The following is a 27,797-nucleotide window of genomic DNA, read 5'->3' as shown; positions in this document are numbered from 1 at the left end:
TGGCATGCATTCAAAAATTGGCAATGCAAATATCTGTTAATATTTTAATATATGTACAATCTATGGAAAAAAAATTAAAAGTTATGTCAATTATCGCTATTTTTTTACCATATACATTCATAATGGGTACCCAAAACTTGCAGTATCATGACCAACTTTTAAAAAAACCTGTTTTTTAAAAGAATCAAGATAAGACAACTAAATATCCATTTTTGATGTTCTTAAATACTATTTTTAGCTATATTTTTTAAGCATTATGTTCTCCTTCAGAAGCATTAATAGTCTTCACATGCCGGTGAACAGAATTGTAGTCCTTGATGATGGAGGCCGTGTCCACTTGGTACCACACTGTCATGATGACTGCTCGGAACGAATCCAAATTTGGATGAGAGGTGCTGGAGACATTATTCTCCTAGACAACCAAAATTGCAAAGTCCAAGAGTCCAAGTCAGGGCTGGAGGAGGGATATATACAGGCGTGCTAGAAAGATACTCCTATTGTTACTACAGAATTTTAGGGTTTTTTTTTATGTATGGGGATGTAATGAAGTTATTGATGTTCAAAACAGTCTGGATATAGATTTCCACGATCTCCGCAGCCTTATAGTCACATACACTGGTGGAGAGGAGATTACACACGCGTATCTTAGGGGAGAAGAACTTAGCTGTCATGACACTTCATTAAATTAGCAGCAAGCAGCTATTAAATGAAGGAAAATTAAAAAAATCTCACTCTGTATCGAACAAGGATATACATAGGAAAAACTTATATTTCAATTCTCAATCCTATGCCTCAAACATGGAGTTATCCTTAAAACTCCTCAACAGCTTTTAGTGTTACTTTGCATATTTATGATTACAACACTCGTTGGTAAACTTTTTAATAAGATGTTATTCCCCCAATAATTATAGAATAATGATGACAGCTTTAAAAAACAAAACAAGTTGCTAAAGTTGCTGACAAAAAAAAGCACTTGCATGCTAAGAATATTGAACAAAATTAATGATTTTGTAATAGAACTCTTAGCAATGAGCAATTTGAAAAATCTCAGTTGAGCGCCCATAGTGTAACTCCAAAGTGGGTAAAAAGCTTATGTGAAATAACACGAAAACACATTAATAAGAAATATTTAAAATGTACAAAACTCGAAATCACTTGATTTTTCACAATGGTTCTTTAAATCATCAAGAACTCTGATGTTTTTTGTCAGCTATCAATGTTCTACTTTCCTTACCTCCTTATGAGTATTTTGAGCATTGATTGACTGCACACAATTTCGCTGTTGTCAAGCAAAGAATGACTATTTTAAATAAACAATATTCGTACAGTAGGAGTAAATTTGTCTCAAGACTAATTAATTATAAAACTCTTGTCTTTCTCTTTTTGAAGAAAAGTTTGAGAAATAAAACAATAAAAATAACTATATGTATGAGTAATTTATAGTATAATATCTCAAATAATTTCAACATTAAAAATTCAAATTAAATACGTTTTTAGAACTTCATAGTAGTCTTTTGACGAACCACGAAAAAAGTATTTGCCGAACCTCATTCGGGTTGCAAGCTGTAGTTTGTCCGTTGATAGCTTAAACAGATCAAACAAGAATTTCAAATGGGATTTTTGTTAAGGATAAAAAATAGATAGTCTATAGTTTTGATTATCTTTAGGAAGAAACTGAGTAGAGAAGACTGATAAGAAAAATAATTGCAACTTTTATAGGTGATAACGCTTAAGATCTTAAGAAATTTACCATCCTGCAAGGGTAAACTAGGTAAAAATTAAAAAAACAAGTACATTTTGGGTACTAATTCAATTTCTTAAAAACCTTATTTTATATGTCTTAAGTTATTTTTTAAGATCAAAATTTAGACTGTTGACTGAAATTTCCAATTTTTTGTTTATTTCTCCAAAAATCATTTTCCTTAAATGTATTTTCTAAGAAATATATTATATAAGAACAGATCAAATACGATATTGTTTCTAATAATTGTATAATGAAGCAAGCCCAGACTGAACCCCAACACTAATAAATATATTCAATTAATGCAATTTTAATTTTTTACAGAAATTCTGAGTGGATAAGTTTTAACACCTCATTCTTTATACAACTACCTCTATAACATCAATTTTCTGTTTTTTTTTTAGAAAAAAAACTGTATTTGCCAAATTATTTAAATTACTGATATAAATATTCCAAATCTTATAAACTCATATTTTTTATAAGGTGTATTAATTTTGAATTTTTTTTTTTTGATATAGAAAATTTTTACTATTAATCAAGTAAACATAAATATAATAATTAATTATAAATATGGCTCGGTTTATTTTCTTATAGAATTTTTTATGTATACCATTTATTATTCTAAAATAATGTATTCTTCACAGTTAGAATTTTATTTATGGATAACCGATGATAATCATTCTTGAGAAAGGATATTATTATTAACTGTCTATTTAATTATGTGAGGAAAAGTACACACATAATATGAAAAAGTATTTTAGTCCAATGGCTCTCCCACTTTTAAGATTGTGTACATACTGAGAAATTCTCAAATAACATTGATAGCAATAAAGTCAAAAATTCAAATCAGTCTCATTTTGTTTCTTGTAAAAAATTAAACACCAATCTCTTTGGAGTTAATCAACCAATTGTATCCACAACCTATCAAAAATTAGCTAATTCTGAAATATTCCCTGTTAATCTCATGTCGTAGAATGATGACCAAGTTTATTATACTGTGTATATTTACTATTTATTCAGTATGACCTCCTTCACAAGCAAGGACAGCCTATACAATCCAACGAACAGATTGGCAGCTTACGACAATGAAGGCTCCCACTCTATATGATGAATAAATATATGAACATATATTTTGGATTCATTCACCCTTAAACGAGAGTGAAAATATCGTTTTCCGTGACTCACTTCGTCGTCAGGTCTTTTGTTTTTTTATGACTTTACATTAAAAAGAAAGAAGTATATTTTACTTGAGAATCAGCTCTTTTTACTCCAAAATTTAGTTTTACAGGTAATATAAATTATTTCATTAGTTCGAAAGACATAGTTAATTATATTTTCTTACAAAATACGTATTATAGATCATTGAATAGGATCAGATTAAAGATTCTTGGAGTTTATAACCCCCAATGCTCAATAGATAGGTAGCCATTCACCGATAAAAAATAAAATTTATTAAGAGGAAATGTATAATTCAAAAAAAAAAAGGAAAACCTGAATACCAATTTAATTTTCGTAAACTTCAATCTCAAGTTGACATAATCAAATAATGTATCAGTTTAGAACCGATATATTCAATTCAATTTGAATTTTGACATTATCTAAAGCAAAAATAATTTCAAACTTTCATGTGAATTACAAATATGTATAAAATAAATTTAATACATCATATAAACACTGGCCTAATAATAAACAAACTTTCGGAGCATATATCTTCTTTACTTGAATTATTTCATCTTCGTAGTAAGAGATTTTACTTTAGATCCTAATATGTAGTATATATTTTTTTAATTAATTTATAAGTATAATATATTCATAAAGCCATTGTTGCTTTTTAGACAGCAAAGTTTTTAAATTACATATGTTAATTGATTTACTTTGGATGACAGTATATTATTATATTAAGAAAGTTGTAAAAATCCTTTTTTACGACATTAGGCGTAGGTAAAAGACTTACATACCCAAGGAGAAAGAAATACACAGAGGCAACAAGATGCACGAAGGATCGAGCAAAGATATTAGCAGACAAAAGTGGTATAATATGACGTCACATTTGTTTGTTTTTCGTACATTAAAATATGGTCGGCAATTCCAGCTAGAGAAATCCTCAACTCCTAGATAACGGAGGTCTTCAGGAATTCAATATTCGGGTGATGGATTTTGCAGGCCTTCCCCTCAATTTGCCACCATATGGAGTAATCGACTGGATTCAGATCTGGGCTGAGCTAAAGGTTATTGGACAAGAAGCTCATGTTGCTAAACATCCACTCTTGTGCAATATTAGCAGTATGGGCAGGATCTCCTTTCTGCTGAAATACGTAAGTAGCCATGTTGGACTTCTTCATTGTCTTGGTGATGAATGGGACCACATTTTCCTTGATAAGCAACAAGTAGTCGGACGTGATACCGATGCATTTTTTTCTCCAGTTGATGCCACCACCCCCAACATCATCACAGAGGTCGGATGTTTGTGTTAGTGACTGTCCTGATCCTGTTGTCAGCCTTGTCAAAGCATAACACCTGATTATTTTGTTTGTTATAGACGGAGTCAACGGTAAAGTTATTTTCATCAGAGAAAAAAATTATCCAGTTTCTGTTGAGCTTTAGATCATTCAAGAGTTGTTGACATCGCTGAAGACAGGGTTCTTTTTGACGTACACCGATGTAACTTCTTCTTTTTGCCTACTCTGACATCCTTATCGTTGGGTTGACCTTAAAAGGTCTCCATGAAGTCTTCAGGCTTCACTTTGGTGATTCTTCCACTCTTGAGTTTGTCCTTAAGGTTATCCACATCAACCAAACGGCTTCTGACGCGACAGACCGTGGCATTGCTGGTGTTTAAGGTATTCAGGATGTCCGAGGTGGTCCCCACGACGCCGATTAAATTGATCTTCTTGCCTCCATTGCGACATATACATAATTTTTGTGTATAACATGTACATCAATCAAAGGTTTAGACTATTAGCTATTCAAAAATAATCGGAGCTTTAAGATTTAATCAACAACACTTATTTAAAACTGTAATTTTAGGAGGTCTCCTCACTTTTTCTACACGACATAGAGACACCGAATCAAACAAAAATTATTAATATTGTTGATTTTTGTTTAAGCTGTCGTTTGGTTAGGTAATGAAACATCGGGGAAAAAATAACACAGATAAAAATGTCAGTAAATGTTTTAGGTCATCACTCTGTAGGGGTGTAAATAGTCTTAGTTGATGTTGGGATTAAACTTATTTCGAAAGAAAAAAATAACAAGAGATGAGATCGAAGACCTTAAGATAAATAATTACTTTAGAAAATCTAAATGCAAAGTCCGGGGACTTTTTATCCAGGACTTTTCTTTTAAAAAAACCTTTTCCATTTTTACTAAAGCTCAAAGGTTGAGCTTTTCCCTGAAAGTGAATAGTGCAAAACAGTAGCACCACCACCGAATTTCATTTTTTTTATAAAATACAGATTCTAAATCAGCAACCCAAAAAAAAAACACAAGTTTTCATAAAAATGCACAATGTTTGAAGTTCCCTGATAATCCCTAGTTACAGCAAACAAAATCATGACTTAACGATATTTCTTAATGAGAACTCCATATTTAATCTCTTCATTATATACATGGATTAATTTGAAGATAAACATTTTCTACTCCTTAGTAGTAGTATAAATAAAAAATACATAGCATTTATTGAATCCTGTTTACAACAATAGGTAGATAGAACAGGGTTTAGAGACATACATATGTTTACATATGTATGTATAAATGCGAGAGTACAAAAGAAAAAAGTTATGCAGATTATATTGTTAAAGTATATATACTGATATCGCTTTAAAAAAATATGCATCATACTTAATGGCTTTCTCTTTGTTGTCAAAATACAAAAGAATTTTCATCATCAGAAACCTACTATCATAGCATTGATAGAAGTAAGGATTTTTCTTGTGATTACAATGATTTTTTTCCCTCTCGTCAGGAATTAGCGGATTTTTTTCCTTTATAAATATATATTTTTTTTAGCCAATTGTGCTACTCTGTACACACCCTTCAAATATCACAAACTAATTTATAAAAATAATAAATAACGTGAGTTTAACCGTTAGAATTGTAAATTCGAAGCATTGGTTTACGTGCACATTTTATTTATTGCCAATGAGAGCAGTATTTTGTTAATTTTGTATAGATGCTATCATTATTCTTTAATTCTGGACGACAGAACATATAAGTATAAAGTATAACTATGAGTTAGTATGCTTGTGAATGAGTGACAGAGGATTGGTAAGTGATTTGTGTACGGAGTGGGGTCCAAGAACTTACAGTATCATATAATTACAATTTTATCCTCGTTATTTCAAACTACAAGCTTTCATTACGCAACTAAACTACAGTTGAAACAAAAATAAACAAGTTTTGTTTTTATCCCATGTCTTTAAGTGTAAAAAAATCGGAGACACAACTAAAAAGACAACACATGTGCCGAAAGGGCTGCAGAGACCGTTGGCATCTCCTTCCCCACTGGAAAACATGGGGCAGTAGTCAATTACAGCACCATACAGCCAAAAAGAACTAAAGCTTATGCAGCAACAATATGGTTGCCTCATGGCCTGATTCTATGTGGCCCCGCTTTAGTCCTGACGTTGCAATTTGAGGCTTCTTGGAGAAGAATGTCAGCCACAACTCTCATCCAATTCATCAGTTTTTTATTCACTTTAATTGCGGTACGCCATGGACAGGGTCTTCACCATAAAAATCTTCCAATCTGCTCACCAGGATGTGAAGGCTGTTATTGCTTGTTAAGGATGACATATTGAATAAGAAATGTAGCTAAATATAGTTTTTAAAATTATCACAAATTGGTTTTGGGTTATTATTCGTTGGTGCAGTTAAAATAAGGTTTTAAGTAATTTAATCATGCTACTGCAAGTTTTGGGTACACCCCCCCCCCTCTGTAATTTCTTGTTGTACTTAGGGAAAAATCAAGGATTGCCAATGGAATAATTACTACCTATGGCCATGCTAAATATGGAGTGGCATTTGTGTTTATTTCCTTCCTACTATAGCTATTTACAGTCAATCAAATGAAGGTATTGATAGCTAAACTGTTTTTCTTCAAACCAGGCTTCAAATGATTTTGCTTAAGTTTTAAAATCCAGAATATACAGCTTCAACAATTCCTCAGTATTACTCACTGTTACCAAATAGCTCACGCACTTTATGATTAGATGTACCCTCCTCAAAAATTAAAGATCAATTATCTATAGCAGTTTCTGGAACTATAAGCCCTGTTTAAGTTGCAACTACAAAAAGTATCCAGCTCGTCTAGGGTTGTATTTCTTAAATTACACTCATGAATGATGGAAAGTAAAACAAAGAATTTTTTTTGAAGTTAACGCAAGTTTCCTAATATATCGACTACCATAGTTGTACTCTTATGCAATGTGTTTAGAAAATGTATAATTTATTAATATTAAAAGGACTCTAAAAATTATAACCTTTCAACTTCCACAACTCTCCCTTTCAAAATTACAAGTTTCTGTGGTTTAAATGTATATTTTTTTGGGAGACAAAATGCTGAAAAGATAATGTGCTTCTTAAAATTTATAAAAATATATTTAATTTTTTTGGTCCCATTTTTTCTCCTCGAAACAATAAACATTGTATACAATAGAATTTCTTCATTTTGAAAGGAAGAATTACTAAAATTTGAGGAAAATAATTCGTAGATTCCTAAGAAATAATCAAACCATACCTATCCTAAATATCGTATGTAAAAGCTCCTCTCTAATTTTTGAGTTGCAAACATATGTTTCCTTAATATTTTTTTTTTTTTTTTTGGAAACAAAAATTGTCATTGAATAGAAGCTTTTCTAAGATTAATTATTGATATTCATTAAATAATATGGGTCTGGTTCTTACACAAAGACATGCATGACTCAACATGAATGATTTAGGACAATGATGATATTATTTTATTTTTAATCCTGTATAAAGACCTTTAGAAATTATTTTTTTTAATTATATTTTCTACTCTATTTATATCCGAGGGTAACAAAGTTATATTTACGTGCGAATTAATAATTAATTAATTTAGATACATACATGAAATATTGGGTTATTATTTTTTGATATAATCAATAGTGTTGGTTTTCTATCTATAAATCCTGGACCGGTTTGAGATCCTCATGATTTTAAATAATGTCATCCAACTTGGCTTGGAACGGTGTCCAAGAAAAAATTGGCTTTGATCTAGACATATGTCATAATTTTTTTTAAAAGAAAAACAAAATTATGCCTGCATCCTTTTTAAAAAAAGGAAACTTCTGTTTCCGGTCTAAATTTCAGTCTATGGTTTGAATTTGGACTCACGGTCTTAAGTTTTGGTCTGGACCAAAATATTGGTTAAAAATTTTTAAAGAAAAAATTGCGTAAGACTGAACCAAAATAAAATTGAATTACTACATTAATTATTACCGTGAAGATTTTCACCGTGGACCAGGTCTACAACCGTCGGAACGACTGTTGGCTTGGGAGATCCCCAGAGGAGGTCAAGGGGGTGCTACGTACAAAACATCCGGCCAAAACAATGGTCCTGGAGGTCGTGGCATCAGACGGTAAGAAAATACCTCCCTTCTTTTTTAAGGGTGGGGAGAAAATCGGCTAGAAGACTGAACTAAAAGATGCTGAGGCTCACCATACTCCCATAGCTCCAGGCCACCTACCCAAACGACAACTATGTGTGGATGCAAGATGGTGCACCCTCACAAACATCGGCCAAATGCAAAAAGTTCTGCACCGACAACATTGGTGATTTTTGGCCAAAGGACATGTGGCCATCACATTTCACCGGATTTGAACCCGTTGAACTTTTCTGTATGGGACATTTTGGAGAGGGAGACTAACTGGACATCTCACCCAAACGTGGACTACCTGAAGGATGCCATTCTGAAAGAGTGGAACAACTTGTCCGAGAAATTCATCATCAGCTCCTGCAAGGGTTTCCGCCGCCGTTTGGAAGCTGTAATTCTGCTAAGGGTGGCCATATTGAGTGAACATGTTCACAAAGGTCGTGTCTCAAAGTTTTGTAAAAAAATTCAAAATATTTATCAAAACATAGAATTATTGACATTTTTCTCAAATCAGTCAGTCAGTCAACGTTTTGCTTCCCAACCCAGTATATCTCAATATAACACATTATTGATGGTTTTGATAAGGGAAAATGTCCATAGCCCAGAGCCGAGGTATAAAAATAATGGCTTTTCAAAAAACTTGAGAGTTAAGATGTTGATAATAACTTTTGATAGCTTATAAGCAGAATTAAATCAAAGAATTTAATCATCATTGTTATTAAGGGATAGCTTGTTAATTGTCCTTAGCATTATCAATGGATTTTAAAATTCAAAGAAATCCATGCATATGTATCGATATTTTAAATTGCACACATACTGAATTTTAATATTCTCGTATTGGAGGGTTATTAAATGTAGCTATTAAAATTTTTCCTTCTTTGAGTTCATTTAGAGTATTTATTACTGAATAAGTTTATAAGAGCACTTTTTATCAAAATAGTCAAAATTGCTTGTTAAAAAAAATACAAACTAAAGAAAAGTTGATGGCAAATACTTAAAAGAGTTTATCTTGGAATTAGAAATTGTGTCATAACTCAAAAGCGACGATCTGCTGTGAGTATAGAGTTGATATGTGCTACCTCAACACAAAAGCAAGTGAGAATATTTTTTCTCAAAATTGAGTGTGAATTACATTTATATTTTTCGATAAATTATCGTCAGTTTCAAACAATAAATTCTTCTTATTAATTAAGCCTTTGGTCGTACTGCAAATTGCACTCTTAAACTGTGCCAAAATTGATCACAATATTATTTAAAAAAATGAGAAATTTATAGATTTTATTTGAGAGGCCAAAGTATCTTAAATCAAAAAAAGGTTTGAACCTATAGCTAAAGTTATTGGTTGTGTTAAATTATTTTAATAAATTTGAATACCAAAGCCTATAATTTATTCAAATATGTTTCAAATAGGGATTTTTTCCTCTTTTTAATTATTTTTTCAAGATTGTTTTTGTGATGACATATATTTGTTAAATTGAAGGAACTAAAAAAGACTAAAAAGGATAGAGGAGATACAATATTTGGAATAAAAAGTAAACAAAAACAATGTATAAAAATAATGTTCACCATTTACGGAACCTTGATCAAAAAAATGTATAATATTTGATAGCTAATTAGTGTTCTGTATTTATATTTCAAAATAACTTTTATTAATTTTTTAGAGCATAATTATACTTCAAATACTATAAACTATGGTTTTAATTAATAGTTTATGTTTCTGGCTTCTTCTAAAGAAAAATACATATCCGGTTCGAAAGGTTACTTTTATTAACTTACATTAGATTAATCTTAGTCGAAAGACGTGATAACAATGAACTGTGCAAGAGATGAAAGTAGCAAATATTCTGAATTTTAGACGAATCAGAATAAGAGATAAAAAGAAACATTCTTGTTTGATATAGGTGTATGACGTGTCTTTTTTTATAGTCTCTTTAAAAGGAACGAATTTCAAAATAAATAATGTTAATAGAATCTTCATCAAATGGCTTTGAAAATGAAGAAAATCTAATCATTTGTATTGAATATAATTTTTTTGAATTATAAAAGATAGAAGTCTAAAAATATCGATGTTATTACGGGTTATCATTATTTGATACAATACTTTTATTTGAAGGACTTTAGTTCAAACAATAAAAAAACTGAACTAGATTATATTCAGAAGTAAAACTTTGGCTATCTAAGTTTAAACGAGTCCGTACGAGCTGCCAAGACAAGCATCGTCATGGTGGAACAACTGAGGTGAACACTTCAGTAATTGTGAAGAAAATCCATAAAGCGGTACTGGTCGATCGGTACCTGAAATATGTAAGCTACCAGACATTGTAAAAATTTCAAAAAGAGTTGTACCTTGCTTATTATCGGAAATTTTTGACATAAGAAAGCTATGTCCATCATGGATACCACGTGTGCTCACACATGAGCAAAAACAGTATCGTGAAGAAATTTCGATTGAGTGTGTAGCAAAGTTTCAGAACAAATAAGCGAAATTTTTGTCATTCCTCTTTTTTTAAAGGTTGAAAGAAGATTCTATTGAAAAATACATTATTTTTTGCTGTCCAAATACAATTTTTGAATTTGAATGGACAAATAAAGTGTATGGTATTAAAAAATATTATGGTTCAGGGAGTTGTATTATTTTCCAAAAGACTCTCGAACGTTTTTTTTAACCAAGCTAATATACAACTAGTAAACAACGAACAATTAATTAACAAGTAATTTTTTCCATTTATGGAATTATTAGAAAATTATTCAGATTGTTGGTATTTGTTAAGAGCTTAAAACGAGCGAATTTGAATTTTGAAAATTGATACGAGGGGGGAGGGGCAGAAAAATTGACAGCTGACAATAAAATGCAGTGTATTTTTTGTTGTTTGTGAGGGAACGCCGTTATATGTATCATTAAATCTATGTAATTCCTACCATATGAAATAAATAAAGCACGACTTTTTATGAGCATTTTTTTATTAACTCTTTATTCACATACATAGTGATTGAACTGACGTATCAAATTTTATAAAAGATCGAAATCTACGTCATGTTGCTGTTTTTATAGAGAAATATCCAACAAAAAAAATCATAAGAAAACTATATTTAATAGCTATTAAATAATGGAAAAAAAGCTCCCTATTGCGATATGTGAGCCAGGATAATTGCCCATTATAAAATTCTATTGTTCATGCCTTTACTTTCAGAATGTTAATGTCACGTGAAAACGCTTTAATGTTAGTTTAACCTATTAAACTCTCACGTTTGAGGATTCAAATGTTTTTTCTGCCACATAGACCTTTTCCCCAAAGAACAATCAAACAAATAACCTTGGCAAAGTTTTGTATTGTACAGGGCATTTTAATTTGGATAAACATAGGGATTTACTTTGAAATCTGCCATATTTATAAATCTGGTAACTTTATTTATTTCATGCATGTTGCCTAAAATTATTTTTTTTTTTAAATTTTAGTAGTCTTTAGAGAAACATTTATTTCCATTTGTTCAACAACTATCGCTTCAACTAGAGTAAAACTTATCCATGTTTTGCTGTTTAGCAATAGAGAAACAAATCATTGAGCACCCTTAATTTATTCTTTTATTTTTTCTTTATTTATATTTTCATGATTAAATATTTATTTAAAATTTATAAGCATAGAAAGTGAACCTATAGATTGTTGAATGGTCAGAGTGAGACTCATTCACAGAGGTTTCAAAAATATTAAATTTTTAAGATCCTGCTCTTTTTGTAGTTACTACCTGAATATAAATTGTTTGTTTTTTTTAACCAAAGATGTTATCATAATTATTTTATTCTTGAAGAGATAACAATAAGTATAAAATAATCACTAGTGCGTGAAGGAGAAAGACAAACAAATAGAATTTGTAGCGGAGCTATAGGAGTAAGTGATTCTTGTAGTCGGAGTAGAATTGAGGATCGACATCCCTGTAATTCCTCAATATACCGCTACTAGATACGGAGTAGTGCTTGCCTGCATTTTCTTTATCTCATATCTGCTCCCAGCTAATTTAATTAATCGTCATGACAGCTAAGCTACTCTATTCCCAAAGATTTTTCAAATTTTTAGAGTATACATGTTAATTTTTGGGTTTTTTTTTTTAATAATATACCAGAATATGTTATTTGAATCTTTGCTCACGGACTTCATATATTTGGACTTATACTCGTAGATGCATGAATCATTCCAAATACATGTTGCTATCGAGGCCATCACAAATGAAAGCTTCTTCCGAAATGTGGTTGTCCTAAAGTGCAGCATCTCCAAGATCAGGACATAATTGTGAAAGCCTGTATCAGCTTCAAACCCCGTATTGATGCTTCTAATGGAAACAATATCGAATAAGATGTAACCCATGTGATTTCCCAACCACTTTTGTAAATATATTTTTTTTCAAGTCCGTCTGTAAGATTTAGAATTTATGAACCAAAAAGTGTGGTTTTTGCTGACGGGAAAAATTTACTTTAACACCCTACCCTGTATAACTAACAGTACAGCCCTCATGAATTTCCCCATTTAACTGAAATTAACAAGGTGAAGTTTGCAAAGGAAAGGAATAGTTTCACACGTCACTGAATACGATAAAGTGATGTCATTTGTGTTATCTAAGGTATAAAGTGGCACCTTGAGCGCTAAAAAAAATTCATATATATCTTGAATCTACTTAAGACAACAAGTTTGTCTAACCACTTAGTTAGCAAGAGTAGATTAATGGTCGATGCGATATCTTTTTTCCCATTTTCTACTACAAATAACGTCATTTACCCTAAGAATATATTCAATTATATTCCTATACATGAACTTTATTACAACTTATGGCACATCGACTATAATGAGCTTAGATAATTTTAAAGGAGACATAATTGCTACTATAGAAAATAACATATTATAGGATAAAGGTATATTAAATTTAAGTAATGTATACCCTAGGTACATTTGGGAATTATGCATGCACTTTACTTTTTTTTAATACCTTAAGTAATGAATGTTTCATTTATATTAAACTATTTATAAGAATCATTGGGAATGTTCTGCATCATTTAAGAACTTTAATAGCATTAAAAACGCATTCTAAAGAAAGGACATTTACTATCCTTTATTTATAGATTAGTATTTATTTAAACCTCCGTTATTGAACTGTTATATTATACACGCCAAGATATATAAAAATGGATCTTCTTCCATTGAATCTACATTTTATGGCCAATACTTTTCAGGATGCTCCTGAAACATTAAATCGGATTGTTGTCCATTCTTTATTTATTTATTTGATTTATTAATAAAGTTACAACAAAAAACTGGCAATTTTCTCCCGGGTAATTTTATTCCATAACAATTTTCTCAAGGGCAGTTTTCAAGGTACCTATATTATTTTGTACTATTGCTTTGTAATATTCTGTTAAAATTGTAGCTATAAATTTGTAGTTCTATGTGATAGCCAATATTTCGTCAAATATTTTGGCCGATATATATATTCGACGAGGGATTTACAAAAAATTTAATTCCTGTCCTTTTGAAACCAGAGCCTAAGTATTGAACGACTTATTACTGTGTTTATTTATCAAAAAGAAGGCATTATGAAATACCCATGATGGATCAAGCAAGAGGAGGAAATCGTCAGCTCACAACAAAATACATAAGGTATTTGTTTGTTGGCGAGGTAACACCGTGTTATATAAGCACAAAAAGACTATTATTACTATCTTTACCGTACGAGCATGACAGAATCAAATTTTCGAAGTTGTATATCTAGGACTGTGAATTCATACCTCCAATGGATCTAGAGCTAAGTTATGAGAATCATAACAACCTCCTTCAAAACATGTTTAAGTTTATTTTACAATAACATTTGAATTTGAAACTCCGTTTGAAATCATTGTCCTAAGTGGTATTTATCAAGAATATAAATATTACAACTCTATATATTCCTTCAATCCAATTTACTATTTAGAATAAGAATCTAAATACAAATTTATTAATTTTGTAAAACTAATTTCATGTAAATTTATTTTTCAGTGTTTAATTCCATCAATTAATTCATTTATTGAACAAATTAAATACATAATATACATAATTAATGACTAAAGAAACAGCTACTTTATGTATGTAATTATCTGATTTGGTTAATTCTAGTACTCGATTGGAAGGTCATTGCTCTTGCAAGAAATGGTTCTTCAATCCATGAGTATTTTCAAATATGAATAATCCATAATGTCGAGTAATTAATTCATAGCAGAAAATTAATTCGTACTAATTCCAGTATAATCGCTGCCGTGTTTGTTTATTATTTAAAGTACAACAATGGTAAAGAGTTCAACTACATTCGAACCACATACTACTGTATTGGGTTTATTTAATGAATATAATTAATAAATAATTATTTTTCTGCAAAAGAAAACTCATTAATTCACAGAACTGCTTATCATGATATAATTTAAACTTTTATTAAAATATATAACAGTTTTTAGCCATTGTCCCACATAGTCCTTTGGCGAAATGTCCGTTCACGAAATTGTCCTTCGGCGAAATGTCATGTGTCAAATTGTTCTTTTGCAAAAAAAAAATTCTGACAATTGTCCAAGAAATATTCATGATTGTGTATTTAGGATTGGGTTTTGTTTATTAAGGACAATTTTGTTTGGTACAAGGGTGGGAAATTAAGGAAGTTACGTCATCTCATGTTTGGTCTAACTTAATGATACTTTTTTAGACAAATGTAATACCTCTATAATAAAATTGTGACTATATAATCAAGCCCCCACTTGCAAATTCATTCCATGCACTGTTGTCCGGGCTCTCAAAACAACACTACTAATATATTAAATATTAAACTCAAATTTCCCATTTTGCTCTCAGGTCTGGTATTTATCCTACCCGTGATAGAGAAGTTTCACAAGGTTGATTTACGAACTCATACAATCTATATTCCTTCACAAGACATTCAACTATCAGCGGAGAGCTCTGTTGAAAAGTCTTCAAGTACCTCTCATGTACTTATATCATTATAGTTGAAATTGTAGATTCAGATTTGAACATAAATTAATTATATAGTGTATATATAAGTAGAGAAGGTTATGAGGATTAACTTACAATCTCGTTGATTATAGAGCAGAATGTATAAAATAAAAATTACTTGCTAATTAAATTATGAAGAAAGTTGTTCATCAAATATCGATTTCAAACTGTAAGTTTATTGATGTTGCACATATATGTAATCCTGAAAAGGTTTCCATCGATTTTAGATTTATCAAACTTTTTTTCACAGTAGATATAATATGTAGTACATTAAACCATTAAATTTTGGTTCATTTACAATTAGTCGAAAGCCATTTTGCTGGGGAAAAAATCTCGTGTATATTTGAGTATGACTAAGAGCATTTTTTTTTTTTTTTCCTTAAAAGACATTTATTCCGACTAAAAAAAAGATATCGGAATAATTAATATATATATTTTTTTTTAATGGAAACATGTACCTACAGAATATATTTATAAATAGTTTTTTTCTGTTATGAAAGAACAACACTTTTGTCGTTCCCACGATTTGAAATTAATGAGAGTTTAGAAGTACGAGTATTAATAAATATATGATTCACTCTGGAGTTTGTTAATAAAGTATTTGGAGTAAATTTAATACATAGTGTAAATTAGACCTTCATTAGTAGTGATGGGACGATTAATTGAAAATTTTAGAACTGTATATTTTTTTTTAATTTGCCATTGGGGAAATATTGTTTAATTGGCAATTCCGATTCTTCAACTACTTATTCATTTTCTGAGTTATTAAAAAAATAGTCCCCTCCTCCAAATTAAGGAATTGATGTTTTTTACTAGAAAATTTAATATTTGAATTTTTTTTTTAAATTAATATTTGAATTTTTTTTTTTAAATTAATATTCGAAGTTTCATTTAATTTTACTAATTTTATTTTCAAAAAATTTAATTTTCTGTGAATAACTACTAATTTTCTCAATAGAATTTAATATTTCAATTTATTTTCCAAAAATTTTATTTTCTGTGAATAACTTCGTATTTTAAAAAAAATTTATATTTCAATTGGTTTTTTCAAAAAAATTTATTTTAGAAATTTAATTTTAAATTTTTTTTGTAAAAAAACTGGCGATGTTAAATTTTTTTTTGTTGAACAGCTGTGATATTTTGGAAAATTTTCTCCAAAAAAATATTTTTTTGGGAACAACTGTGGATTTGGAATTTTTTTTTTCAAAAAATTTCAAAACAAAGTATATGTGGACGACCCTAACAGCCAATCATTATTTAAAATATTAAAAAATCGGATTTGGTATTTATTTTTTGGAATCGTCCCATCACTATTCAGTAGAGAATAAATAATGAACATTTGATAAAATGGCTATGGGCAAATTGTCCGGGGACATTAATTGACAAACTTATTAAACTTATTATTAATCATTAGTTATATTGCATGAAGCATATTTATATGTCTTGTATAGTTTTTATGTTTATTAGTAATAGCTTGCAACATAGTTATGTAAAATATAATGTATATTTCGTCATCTTTCGATGTTTTTTTCTGTTTTTATTGTAATCAGTATTACAAACGTTAATTGGTCGGATTAGAACTAACTTTATTTAAACTATGAAAAAAACCTCACTACAATTATTCTATATAGATTATATAGTCGGGAATCATTAGTTATACACGAACAGAGACCAGTCATTTTTTTCTTTTTTTCTTCTCATGAAACTATACAATAAAATTGACTAAGTTTTCTTTCATAGTATTGTTTAGCTTCCAACCAATAAGAAAACAAAAATATCGTAATTAACAAAGCAGAGCACGCTATTCAGTGCTACCTTTTATAGTTACGGGTTGTAAAAAAATATACAATCCCGGTATGTAAGACAAAAAAAAGGAAAAGAAAATTCCTCAGTACTAATGTTCTGTTACCTATTCAGGACGTTTTTTCATTTCTTTACTTTAAACCTTCCAACAGTGTCAATGATTTAAACCTCGTGACTGAGGCAGTAATGTGGACTGTAAAATAATTGTTGTATTATTATTTACACGTCCCGGGAGGCATTTTTTATTTGTGTCTCTAATAATACATATATTAGTAATTTTCAAAGTGTAGGTCACGCTCCTAATTGATCTTTATACCCTCATGTATATAAATCAAAAAGAAAACTATATATCAGTAACTTTTATTGACAAAATATCTATTGAGAGATAGTGCTCCTTGCTCGCTAATACATTTGATATTTCAAAAGAAGAGAAAAATAATTAGTAAAAGAACTAATATCTTCCAGATTACCGACTTTTACTTTTTTTTTATAAGTATATAGTCACGAAAATTTTGATAGTTTTTATTGAATCTAGGAGGGGCACCACCCAGTAGTATTTTTTACACTATATATTTATATAAATAGGTTTTTATTAGATGGACAATGTACTTTTATAAAAGCAAAACTAAATTATCCGTCCTTACTCCTTAGGTCTTAACCAAAGACTCAGTTACGGTCTCTGTAGATGCAGTCGTCTATTATCGTGTATCAAATGCAACAGTTTCAGTAGCCAATGTTGAAAATGCGCATCATTCCACTCGACTCCTCGCTCAAACTACCCTAAGGAACATATTAGGAACAAAAAATCTACACGAAATCCTTTCTGACCGTGAAAGTATTTCTGCATCGATGCAGGTGAGGATTTAATCATTTCAAAAAAATAATTGATTATTATAATTTTCTTTAAAATATATCATGATACTTAACCTTATAACGCCACACGTATTATATTTGATATATAAGTTGTAGAATCCTCTATTTGAGTAGTTTGACAACTGTTTGGCTCAAAAAACTTCATGGATGTTAGTGCAAATATATAATACATGGATATTTCAACAAAAAAAATGCGAATTTTAGTTTATGAAGCCTTCCAGAGTTACATATGTATTGCCTCAGACAAAAATGCTAAAATTACGTGTTCTTCTTTTTTTGAAAAATTACAATCTTATTTTTTAAACTTAGACTTTTTTTGTTACACATATGTACCATAGCCCAAATACATTTTTTTATATATTATTCAACCAAAATGTGTCAAATTGCAACTTTTTTTAACTCTTGAAACAACTTTACTGGTAAGTGTTAACAGATATTAGAATGATTTTCTATTGACATAAATACTAAGTAGGTAGTTAGTAATTAGAATAAAAAATAAAAATGTTTTCCTTATATTGCTTCTATAAACGTTTTACGCAAGAAATGAATAATTTCAAGCCAAAGGAATAAAGTATTTACGCATAAGAAGTATATTATTGTAAAATCATTCATTTTTATAAGCATAAGCAAGAACAGTCAGTCACTGAGTTACTTTGAATAAAATAAACCTCAATTTTTAACCAAAAACTTAGAAATATCGATATAAATAAATATCAAAGATCTTTGATTTTGAGAAAATTTGCCCACTCATGAACCTCCTAGGCGTTATAAGGTTAATCTAAAGTGAATTAAAGTTGCATATTTGTACAAAAATGTTTGATCTATAGCTAAGCATTAATATACGTCATTATTTGTGATTGCAAATTGTCACACACTATATTTGCGAAGATATTATTCTAATAATATTTAAGTAATATTTTCTTTATCTGAGCCCGACCATGTTATTAATTTACCCAAGTCAATAATTAGACTTATATTATTAACTTATAACTACGGATGCAATTTTTGTAAATTGTGAGTAGAAAGTGAGAGCAAGACATATGGTACTATTGATATAAATAAATTTGCTTTCATCAGATGTTTCCTATATAAATAAGACGGGAGAAAAATCTATAATTTTTTTAGGGAGTAAAACCTTCAACATTGATAATATCATTAGTACTAGAAGAATAATTAAATTAGAATCAAATATATATTTATATTAATAAAGCTAATTTTATATTAATATCTTTAAACAGCGAGACTACTTGATCTAAGAAATAACAATGTAGCAACAAGTGTGTAAACTAAAGCCTCAGAACGCAATATTAAAAATAAAAGGGGAATAGATCTATTTATATTATTAAAGCAAAGTACAGCAGTTTTTAATATGTTTGTTGACATCTGATAACACCAAACAGTGCTGGGTACTCCTACAAGTATATCATAATTTTCACTTAAATTTAAAGTAGAAAATTATACGAAAGACAGGCAAAAGCTCTTTCATTCTTATTTTGCTTCAGAAAATTGTATTTTTTATCTAGAAAAGTAACATTCCTCCTCATTATATGCTTTGTTTTTTTTTATTAAAGAAAAGGTACGGTTTAGCGCTTTTAAAAGGAATAAATTTTGGTGTGAGTGCTCTTTTTTCATTTTTGTTCATTCTCTAATAGTTCGTTGGGGTGTTAACATCTCCCTCCGAAAGACAAATGATCGCCTGAGGTGAATAAAATATGCCCTATCAAGCAATTGCGGCTTTTTCTAGTGGGCAATCGAAACAAAGTTTTCATTTTTCATTTTTTTTTTATTTATTAAGAAATCATAATTGGGTATGCTCATGAAAGGTGGAAAGTAAAACTGTAAATTATTTGTCGGGGAATGAAAAGTGTAAGTTTTTCCTGGACTCGGAGTAGAATTGAGAGTTGTCATGGGATTAATTTTAGGCAATACGTCCTAACAATATAAGAAGTGGGATTATTCTGAATTTCCTTCATCTCACCCCACGGCTACTTAAAGCAAATCCAATAAAAATGGTATCCGAGAAATTCCCTCACCCCCCGGTGATTTACTCCCTATATTAATAAACCAATTTCAAATAAAAAGATAAAGTACGTCGATTTTATCTGCAAATCTATTTTCCATTAAATTTTCACAATTCTCATAATTATTTAAAATAGTCACAATACGTTGGTTACAATCACGATATCGTCTTCTTTGAACTGGTGGATGATGACTTTGCAAGTTGTTAAAATATTTATATGCTCTAAATATTTAAACTATGTTATTAATGTACTTGTAATTGTAACTTGTAATTAAAATGATTATGAGAATCGTGAAAATTTTGATTATTCAAAAGCTATTGCTCATAATATTATTGCATTTTGAATATTAATATATCTTAAAATTGATATATGTTTATGGTTTTAATTATGACGTGTTTATATTTTCTGTTAATTAAGAAAATATATAGAAAATACTAAGTTAACAGAAAATAGATATGCAAAAATTTTTGGGAATCAATATAAAAATGATTACAGCCAAGTTGCTCTTATCCGAAACATTTCTTCAAATTGCCATGATTACCATGTAAATTTTTAGTTTCTTTTATTTTTACATAGTACAAGAACATATTTTATGAATAACATAATTATCACCTATCTTTGGTGGTAATTGTTAAAGAAATGCAGAATAGGATAAATATAACTCTAAACTTTTTTTTATGGAGCATAGCTCCAAAAAATTATCAGCAACTTTTATATAATTACTTATAAAAATAGTTTTATTATACATATATATGATACACATTTTGAAGGGGCTCAAACCCTCTCCCCTCCTTCCGAAAAAAGGGCTAACGACACCACTTTTCTCCACTAAAGCTATTTGAAATGTTTAAACTCATCTATTTGTAGTTATTGTTAATATTATCTCCCAAAATCATTTAATATGAAGCGGATGTTAATTTAGTAACATCATAAGTTCTGCTCCTGCCTTCACTCTACAAAAACTCCACCACAAGTTACGTAGTCAATTTGTCAAGATGTGATTGATTAAATTAATGTTTTGTACGCAAATGCTATAAATGTATATTTGTATATCGAGAAAAATTGTATTTTTATGCCATTTTAATCCACCTATTTGACAAATTTAGGGTAATAAAATCTATTCAAAACTAATATTTATTTGTATACATTTTTAGGCGGCTTTAGACGAGGCAACAGAGCCTTGGGGTATCAAGGTTGAGCGTGTTGAAATGTAAGTTGAACTTTGATTTATTTTAGTAAAAGTAAAGTAAATAAATTAAACCCTTAAATTGATCTATTTTAATAGAATATGATTTATACGAAATTTTTTTTTATTTCTTATGGAACTGGATCTCTTTGGTTTATTTTTAGTATATAACAATCCTAACTAATCAAATAAAAAGTTGAACCTTTTTAACTAAATGTATTGAGTTTCTGTTAAATATAAGTAGTTGTGTAAATCCTTTTTTTTTTTTTTTTTTTTAGCTTGCACGTTTTTTTTTTTTGTTTTTTTTTTTAATTGATAATATGAAGAATCAATTTTCTTTTCCTCAGCAGTTGTCTTTATAATTTAAATAAATTGACTTATATTTCAAATCCAATTAAATGTACTTGTGGGACTCAGAGTAGACTTAGAAATCTACATCTTAATCATTCTTACCAATTTCATTGTATATTTCCTTCTCCCTCACCTCCGTTGAACCAGCTAATCTCCTCTAAATCATTCCTCAAATTGTCAGGGTTTCCATGTTCATTTTTGGTTTCTTTTTTTAATATGCCCATTATACAGAAGATTCTCATGACTGCACACAAGTCTGTTGGGTCATTTTGCCCTGTACACATATACTCAGCGCCATTGCTAAGATTATTATTGTTCTTTTTGTTTTTTTCCTATTTTCCGACTAATATCAAACTTTTTCCGAATTACATCTTATCGTGTCAGATTCTAATAGAAAAAATGAAAGAACATTTTGTCAATTTGAATCGAAGACACTCAAAAGAGTTATAAAAGTTAAAACCGTAAAAGGATTAATAACTTATTCTTAACGATAAATCATTATGCATTAATTAGGGGGGATATTGTCTAAATTGCAGTAAACGTACATTTTATAAAAAGTATATCTTGTTAAAGAAAAACATTAATGCTCTGATTTATAATTACTATCAATTTTAAAAATTATAACTAGGTTTGTGAAAATGATTTAAATCCTCGTGAGTGTGCATTTAAAAGAAAACTATGTGTTCACAAGTTTGATAGAGGAAATATCAACTGATAAAGATTACTGAATGAACTATTGATTTTTTTTTTTAATTTTTCGACTCTTTGTACCCATATTTTTATAAAATTCTTTTAGGCCGGGTTTTTATGGCCACTACAATTTAGACAAAATACAAGCATACTCGTGAATCGAACATTGGACCTCTCAGTAGAATATTCGGCGATTACTGAGTTAAATAATATAATACTAGAAACCTGTAAACCAGGTATGAAGCACGACCCCTACAAATGGGGTAGAAGAATTGAGAAATTACTAGAATGACATAACATATGTACAAAAAAAAGGCCATTTGTTATATTTTTATGGAAAAGAACACACATTCATTAGATTTGATTAGTTCAATATATACTTACATTTAAAAAGGAGGTCTGTGATATGCTTGATATTTTTAATTAAATAGTTTCATAAAAACTGTGATTTATGAATTTCCCTTGGATATATTTTATTGTTTTTAAATCTATTAAATATTTTTTTTTTTTTTACACGAGTTTCTACGGAAAGAGGATTGTTTAGTTGGATTCTCGTTTGCAAGAAGTTATCAAACAGAACAAGGCATAACTCGGATGATTGTAAAGAAAAAAAAATTAATAAATTACTTTTTCCACATCTGATTGTATAATATAAACAAATTAACTCACAAATATTTAAATTAATCACCTTTTTAATACTATTTTTCTTATATATAAGTTAAGCAGCATATATATATAAATATATAGATATTACAAGCTCAAGAGCACAACAAAACATCTTAAAATGTTTTATCAATATTATGAAAGAAAGGTTTGGCTTTCTGTCTGTCTGAATGTATGACAAAAAATCACATGGTGCACTCCATAGTGTATAATTTCGACATATTTTTGATATAAGAAATAATAATGTAGTCATATTTTTGCATATAGCATGAAATCTGTGTAGCTATGGCTCCCCCATGTAACATTCTAAAGGCTAAAGTACTCCCTGGCTCATCAGTTATAAACTTCCTTAAATTTTTGTTTCTCAAGCTGTTATTATTATTATTTCATTCTTGAGGGGAAATAGCTATGTATTGATAAACTATTGAAAAACGGTGAGTATGATTGATGATTCCGTGGGTAATTATCATTGTTTGTAAAGTTTGTCTGGTATTATAATTAAGTCTCTTAGTTAACTATTTGAACTGGTTTGGTAAAACTTAAACTATCTTTCAACACCTGAATATTTTGCTATTATTCTTAATTTAGGGCTACTTAAAGTCTAAAAAAGATTATTTTTATGATAAAATATTGATTTATTAATACACCACTGTAAAAATCTATGATAACGGTATTCATCAAAGGTTGTTTAATAGACATATCCTTAAAATTTAGGACGGTACCGGATAGGCGTCAAAATTTTGACCCATACATCCATAATAAAATTAATGCACCGAATGAGGGCCATCCATGGTAAAAGGTTCAAGTAGAGTACTAAAAAAATGCTTTCATGATACACAATAATTTAATTATGCGTATTCTTTTTATCATTTGCAGCGGGCAGAATTTTTAGTGATGCATTTGCTTTTCATTATTTATAAATGATATGCAAATTATTATTGTTTCAATAAAACGGATTATACAGGGAGTGCCAGCTATCTTTGTTACCACTTTGGGGCAGCTCTATAAGGCAAACGCAGGAACTTAGTTAGCTGATTTATTTTTTTTGATAGCTCGTTCAAGCTTGCACCAGTGGGGGAAAAAATTTACAAATTCGTTGTCTAAAATGAAATATTTAGAAAAGGCACAGAGCCCTCCTTGGAATTCGAGCCGGGAGCGACAACATAAAAATTGTTCATACACTGGGACTCAGCTAAACATTCGTTCGCAAGGTTGGGGGAATTTTAGGCCTCTAAAAGGCTCAGCTCCCTGCCACACCTCGAAAAAGGTATGAAATGGCTCCAAGACAATATTGACGACTTCACCTCACTTAATTTTTGTCCTCAAAACTCGTCAGATCAGAATTTGATGTATTTGTTTTTATGTAGAGCGCGATCGATTAAGAAGTAATTTCTGGATTTGCCATGGTACCAAGTGGCGAAGACCTACTGGCGCTTTTGGCCTTGTATAGAGACAACAATTGAGGCTGGAGGTGATTTAATTGAATAGAATAAAGGAGAATCCATCAAGCTTACGAAATTTGGTGTTGTTTTTTTTTTTGATTTGAGGACTTTTTAGAGAGAAAATTGAATTTAAAACAAAAAATCCTTTCGCGGTAGATATCGCTTGAACACCCTGTACATTCATATGATCACATAGAATGATGGATAAAATGTTATTTCATAGAAGATAATCTTTTCAAAGAAAATATAAATTTGATAAAAACATTATTATAGACATGAATAAACAAATCCTATTAGATTTTCAGAAATCGTGCAGTAAATAAATATATATAATACTTAATTTCTATGTTTATACTCCTAGAAAAACGATAAAATTATGATTATAACAAACTTAAATAAAAATTTCTCCCGGTGCGTACGATATAATAATTTGTTTTGTACTTGACAATCATCATTACTGCCTTAATCAAGTTGTTTAAATCCTTGGCGCTGTCGGTAGGTATAAAAATAAAGCAGCGTAAAAATAAATAACTGTTTAATATACAGTTAGTATTAATGACATCCGTTAGCATCTTTTTCCCCTTACATACCGGCAGCATATATTTTTACTACTTTTTTGGGCCCTCTCTACATTGTAGTAAAGATAATTTCTTTTTTTATTGGTTGTAAAATGAGTAATGATATGAGCATTGAGCATAGATAATATTATAATGGAGGAGGGCCTCTTCTTTTTGTATTAGCTATCTGAATATTAATTTTATTTTTATTTTCAAAAACTGTCAAACATTATTCTTAAGTCCTTGAAGAATGTGTATAAAATAATTAATCACAAGTGTGGGAAAGACAAAAAGTAACTCTGAGGATTTGTTGTGCGATAATAAGTGTAAGTCCTTATTGGACTCGGAGCAGAATTGAGGATCGACAACCGAGTAATTCCTGCATAAATCATTGCTACACACGGAGTGGGATTTACGTTATTTCCTTCATCTTACAGCTGCTCGTAGGAAACTTAATGAAACGTCATGACAGCTATGATGTTCTTCCCCAAAAAAATATTCTTTAAATTAATTATCAGGGTGTTCATTCTGTAAGGAGGAGACATCATCTCATATTATTTATTTTTGCCCAAATGGTTTTAACTCTGTTGAGAATGGTGGAGGAGATAGTATGGTGTCACTTTAGAGTGAGACTCGCCCAATGGATTGTCTTGTTGTCACTTCTCCTTCATATGATGAGTGCCCCAAAGTAGAAAACATTGTTTCCAATATCCAGGAGGTACTCAATGCTGTAAAGCATACGTCAAGAATAATTCCACTCGGAATCTAAAGCTGTGTGTACAACTTGATTTATATCATGGACTCCTTATCTGGTGGAGGCACACCACTAGGCTCCTAATATTTTGTAATCACACTGTCGACAAATTACATACAATCAAGGAGACCTGTTTGTTTGTCTTGATATACTTCTGTATCTTTAATAGAAAATTTACTTGTTTTTAATCTTTTTTGAATTGGGAATTGAGTGGGAAGTTGTAGATTATTTATCTCATTTGATTATGATTAATTCTTTAAAACATTATATTTAACATTTCCTAATCATGTTATTTATTTTGATTGTGTAAAATTGTAATTCTAAATAATTCAATAAAGTAATTAATATTTAAAATTGTATATATATATATTAAAGAGTAATTCTCATTAAAACATGCAAAAATTATATCCTTATATCGCAAGTCTACTGTAAATTCTAAAAATGCATATGTATGAGATTATAAGGCCTTGGAGCAAGACTACTCAATTGGTGATTCGCAGTCCGAATCCAGTCCTTTTGAAGACAATAAAGTTGAATAAAATTCAAACCCTGGTGGCATGCAAATATGCAAACATTGAAATTTCTTTAACTGGGATTTTGCTTATAGTCGTTGAATATTTCATCCCAAGAATAAAAAAATCCAGACCAATACAGAAAATTGATTTTTTTGGAGAAAAATTTCAAAACCCCATGGCTTTTCTCAAAAAATTAAATTTTTTGGAAAAAAAATTATAAATCCAAAGCTATTCACAAAAAAAAAAAAAAAAAAAACTTCAAATATTAAATTTTTGGAGAAAAATTTAAAAAATCCCAAGTTGCTCTCAAATAAATTATTTTTTTGTAAAATTTTCAAAAATTACATTTCTACAATTTAAAAAAAAAAAGTATTAACTTTTTCCTAGAAAAATTTCAAAAATAAATTGTTATTGACAGATAATTTAATCTTTTCCTTAAAAAAATTTGTAAAATTAAATTAAGTTTCGAATATTAAATTTTTTCGTATATACAAAAAATTCATATATATTTTTTTTATTATTAATGAATCAGAATCGAAATAGCAAATTAAACGTGCCGATTCCAGGACAAACGCCCGATTCTTTGATTATTACTTACATATTACTAATATGTGGTGCGTCAATCAATGGTGTCGCTAGCCCTTTTGGGAGGGGAGGGTACTTAAGCCAATTCTCAAATCAAAATCAATAAAAGGAGAATGTCCAATTTATTGTTTTACTTTATAAATATATACACCTCATTAATTTGGTCAATTATGGGCTTCGTATTCTAATTTTTTGGAATGGAATCGATAATTAAGAATAGTAACCACAGTCTCGTGACCTTCATTTATAATTTAATCTTTCATATATAATCAATTTTATATTTTCCCCAATTAATAATTTTTACAATTTGTTAGTGGAATTTGTTATTTTGGCATGATTTAATAAAATAGATCTTATCTATAATTATATTGATGTTCCCTTTGAATTTTTGAATCAAAATATTTAGTGAGTATTACTATAACACACATTAAATGGTTGTTTTCTGTTAGGGAAAAAATGGAATCATGCACCAAAGTTTCAATGCTTACACAAAAAAAAAATTGTAAGGAGTTCGAATTTGATACAAAACATGTAATAAAATTATTATAATATATAAAGCAAAAATATAAAAACACGGCAACGATTCGAATTGAAGATTTGATAATCAGCTCTCCGTCAGTAATTATCATTAGACATGATGAATTTTTCATACTATAAATGACTCGTGGATTGACGAACAAGCATAATATGAGGCAAGCCCACAATTATATCATTATTTCAACATAAAAACAAGCATTTAATGCATTGTATGGTTATAGCTATTGCATATTTTGATTTAAAAAATTCAAGAGGAAGATCAATTCGAACCAAAAATTAAATATCACAACGTTAAAGTATCATTTATATATATATATTGAGGTAAAATATCTTTGAGGCAGATTGGTTTTAAGGTAAATTTACAGGCCACTATATTTTTGGTGTTATCTCACATGGAATCCAATATGGTCAACAGATCTGTTTGAAATTTAGCAAATAGACATATA

At 29.5% G+C, this 27,797-nt stretch overlaps 1 protein-coding gene across 5 annotated transcripts in view; it reads left to right on the top strand.

The window, feature by feature from the left end:
- The window catches only part of LOC121125699 (band 7 protein AGAP004871), a 430,618-nt gene that overhangs the window by 370,393 nt on the left and 32,428 nt on the right, over positions 1–27,797 (top strand). For all 5 annotated transcript variants that reach the window (XM_071891491.1, XM_040720912.2, XM_071891499.1 and 2 more), the window contains exons 6-7: positions 17,829–18,032; positions 21,226–21,281. In XM_071891491.1, the coding sequence (XP_071747592.1) occupies positions 17,829–18,032; positions 21,226–21,281 (260 nt within the window). The remainder of the gene's footprint in view (positions 1–17,828; positions 18,033–21,225; positions 21,282–27,797) is intronic.

The sequence above is a fragment of the Lepeophtheirus salmonis genome, chromosome 1 (genome assembly GCF_016086655.4).
Source record: "Lepeophtheirus salmonis chromosome 1, UVic_Lsal_1.4, whole genome shotgun sequence".
NCBI classification, from domain to species: domain Eukaryota; kingdom Metazoa; phylum Arthropoda; class Copepoda; order Siphonostomatoida; family Caligidae; genus Lepeophtheirus; species Lepeophtheirus salmonis.
The sequence above is the reverse complement of the archived record's forward strand: the minus strand, read 5'-3'. Positions and strand labels throughout refer to the sequence as shown.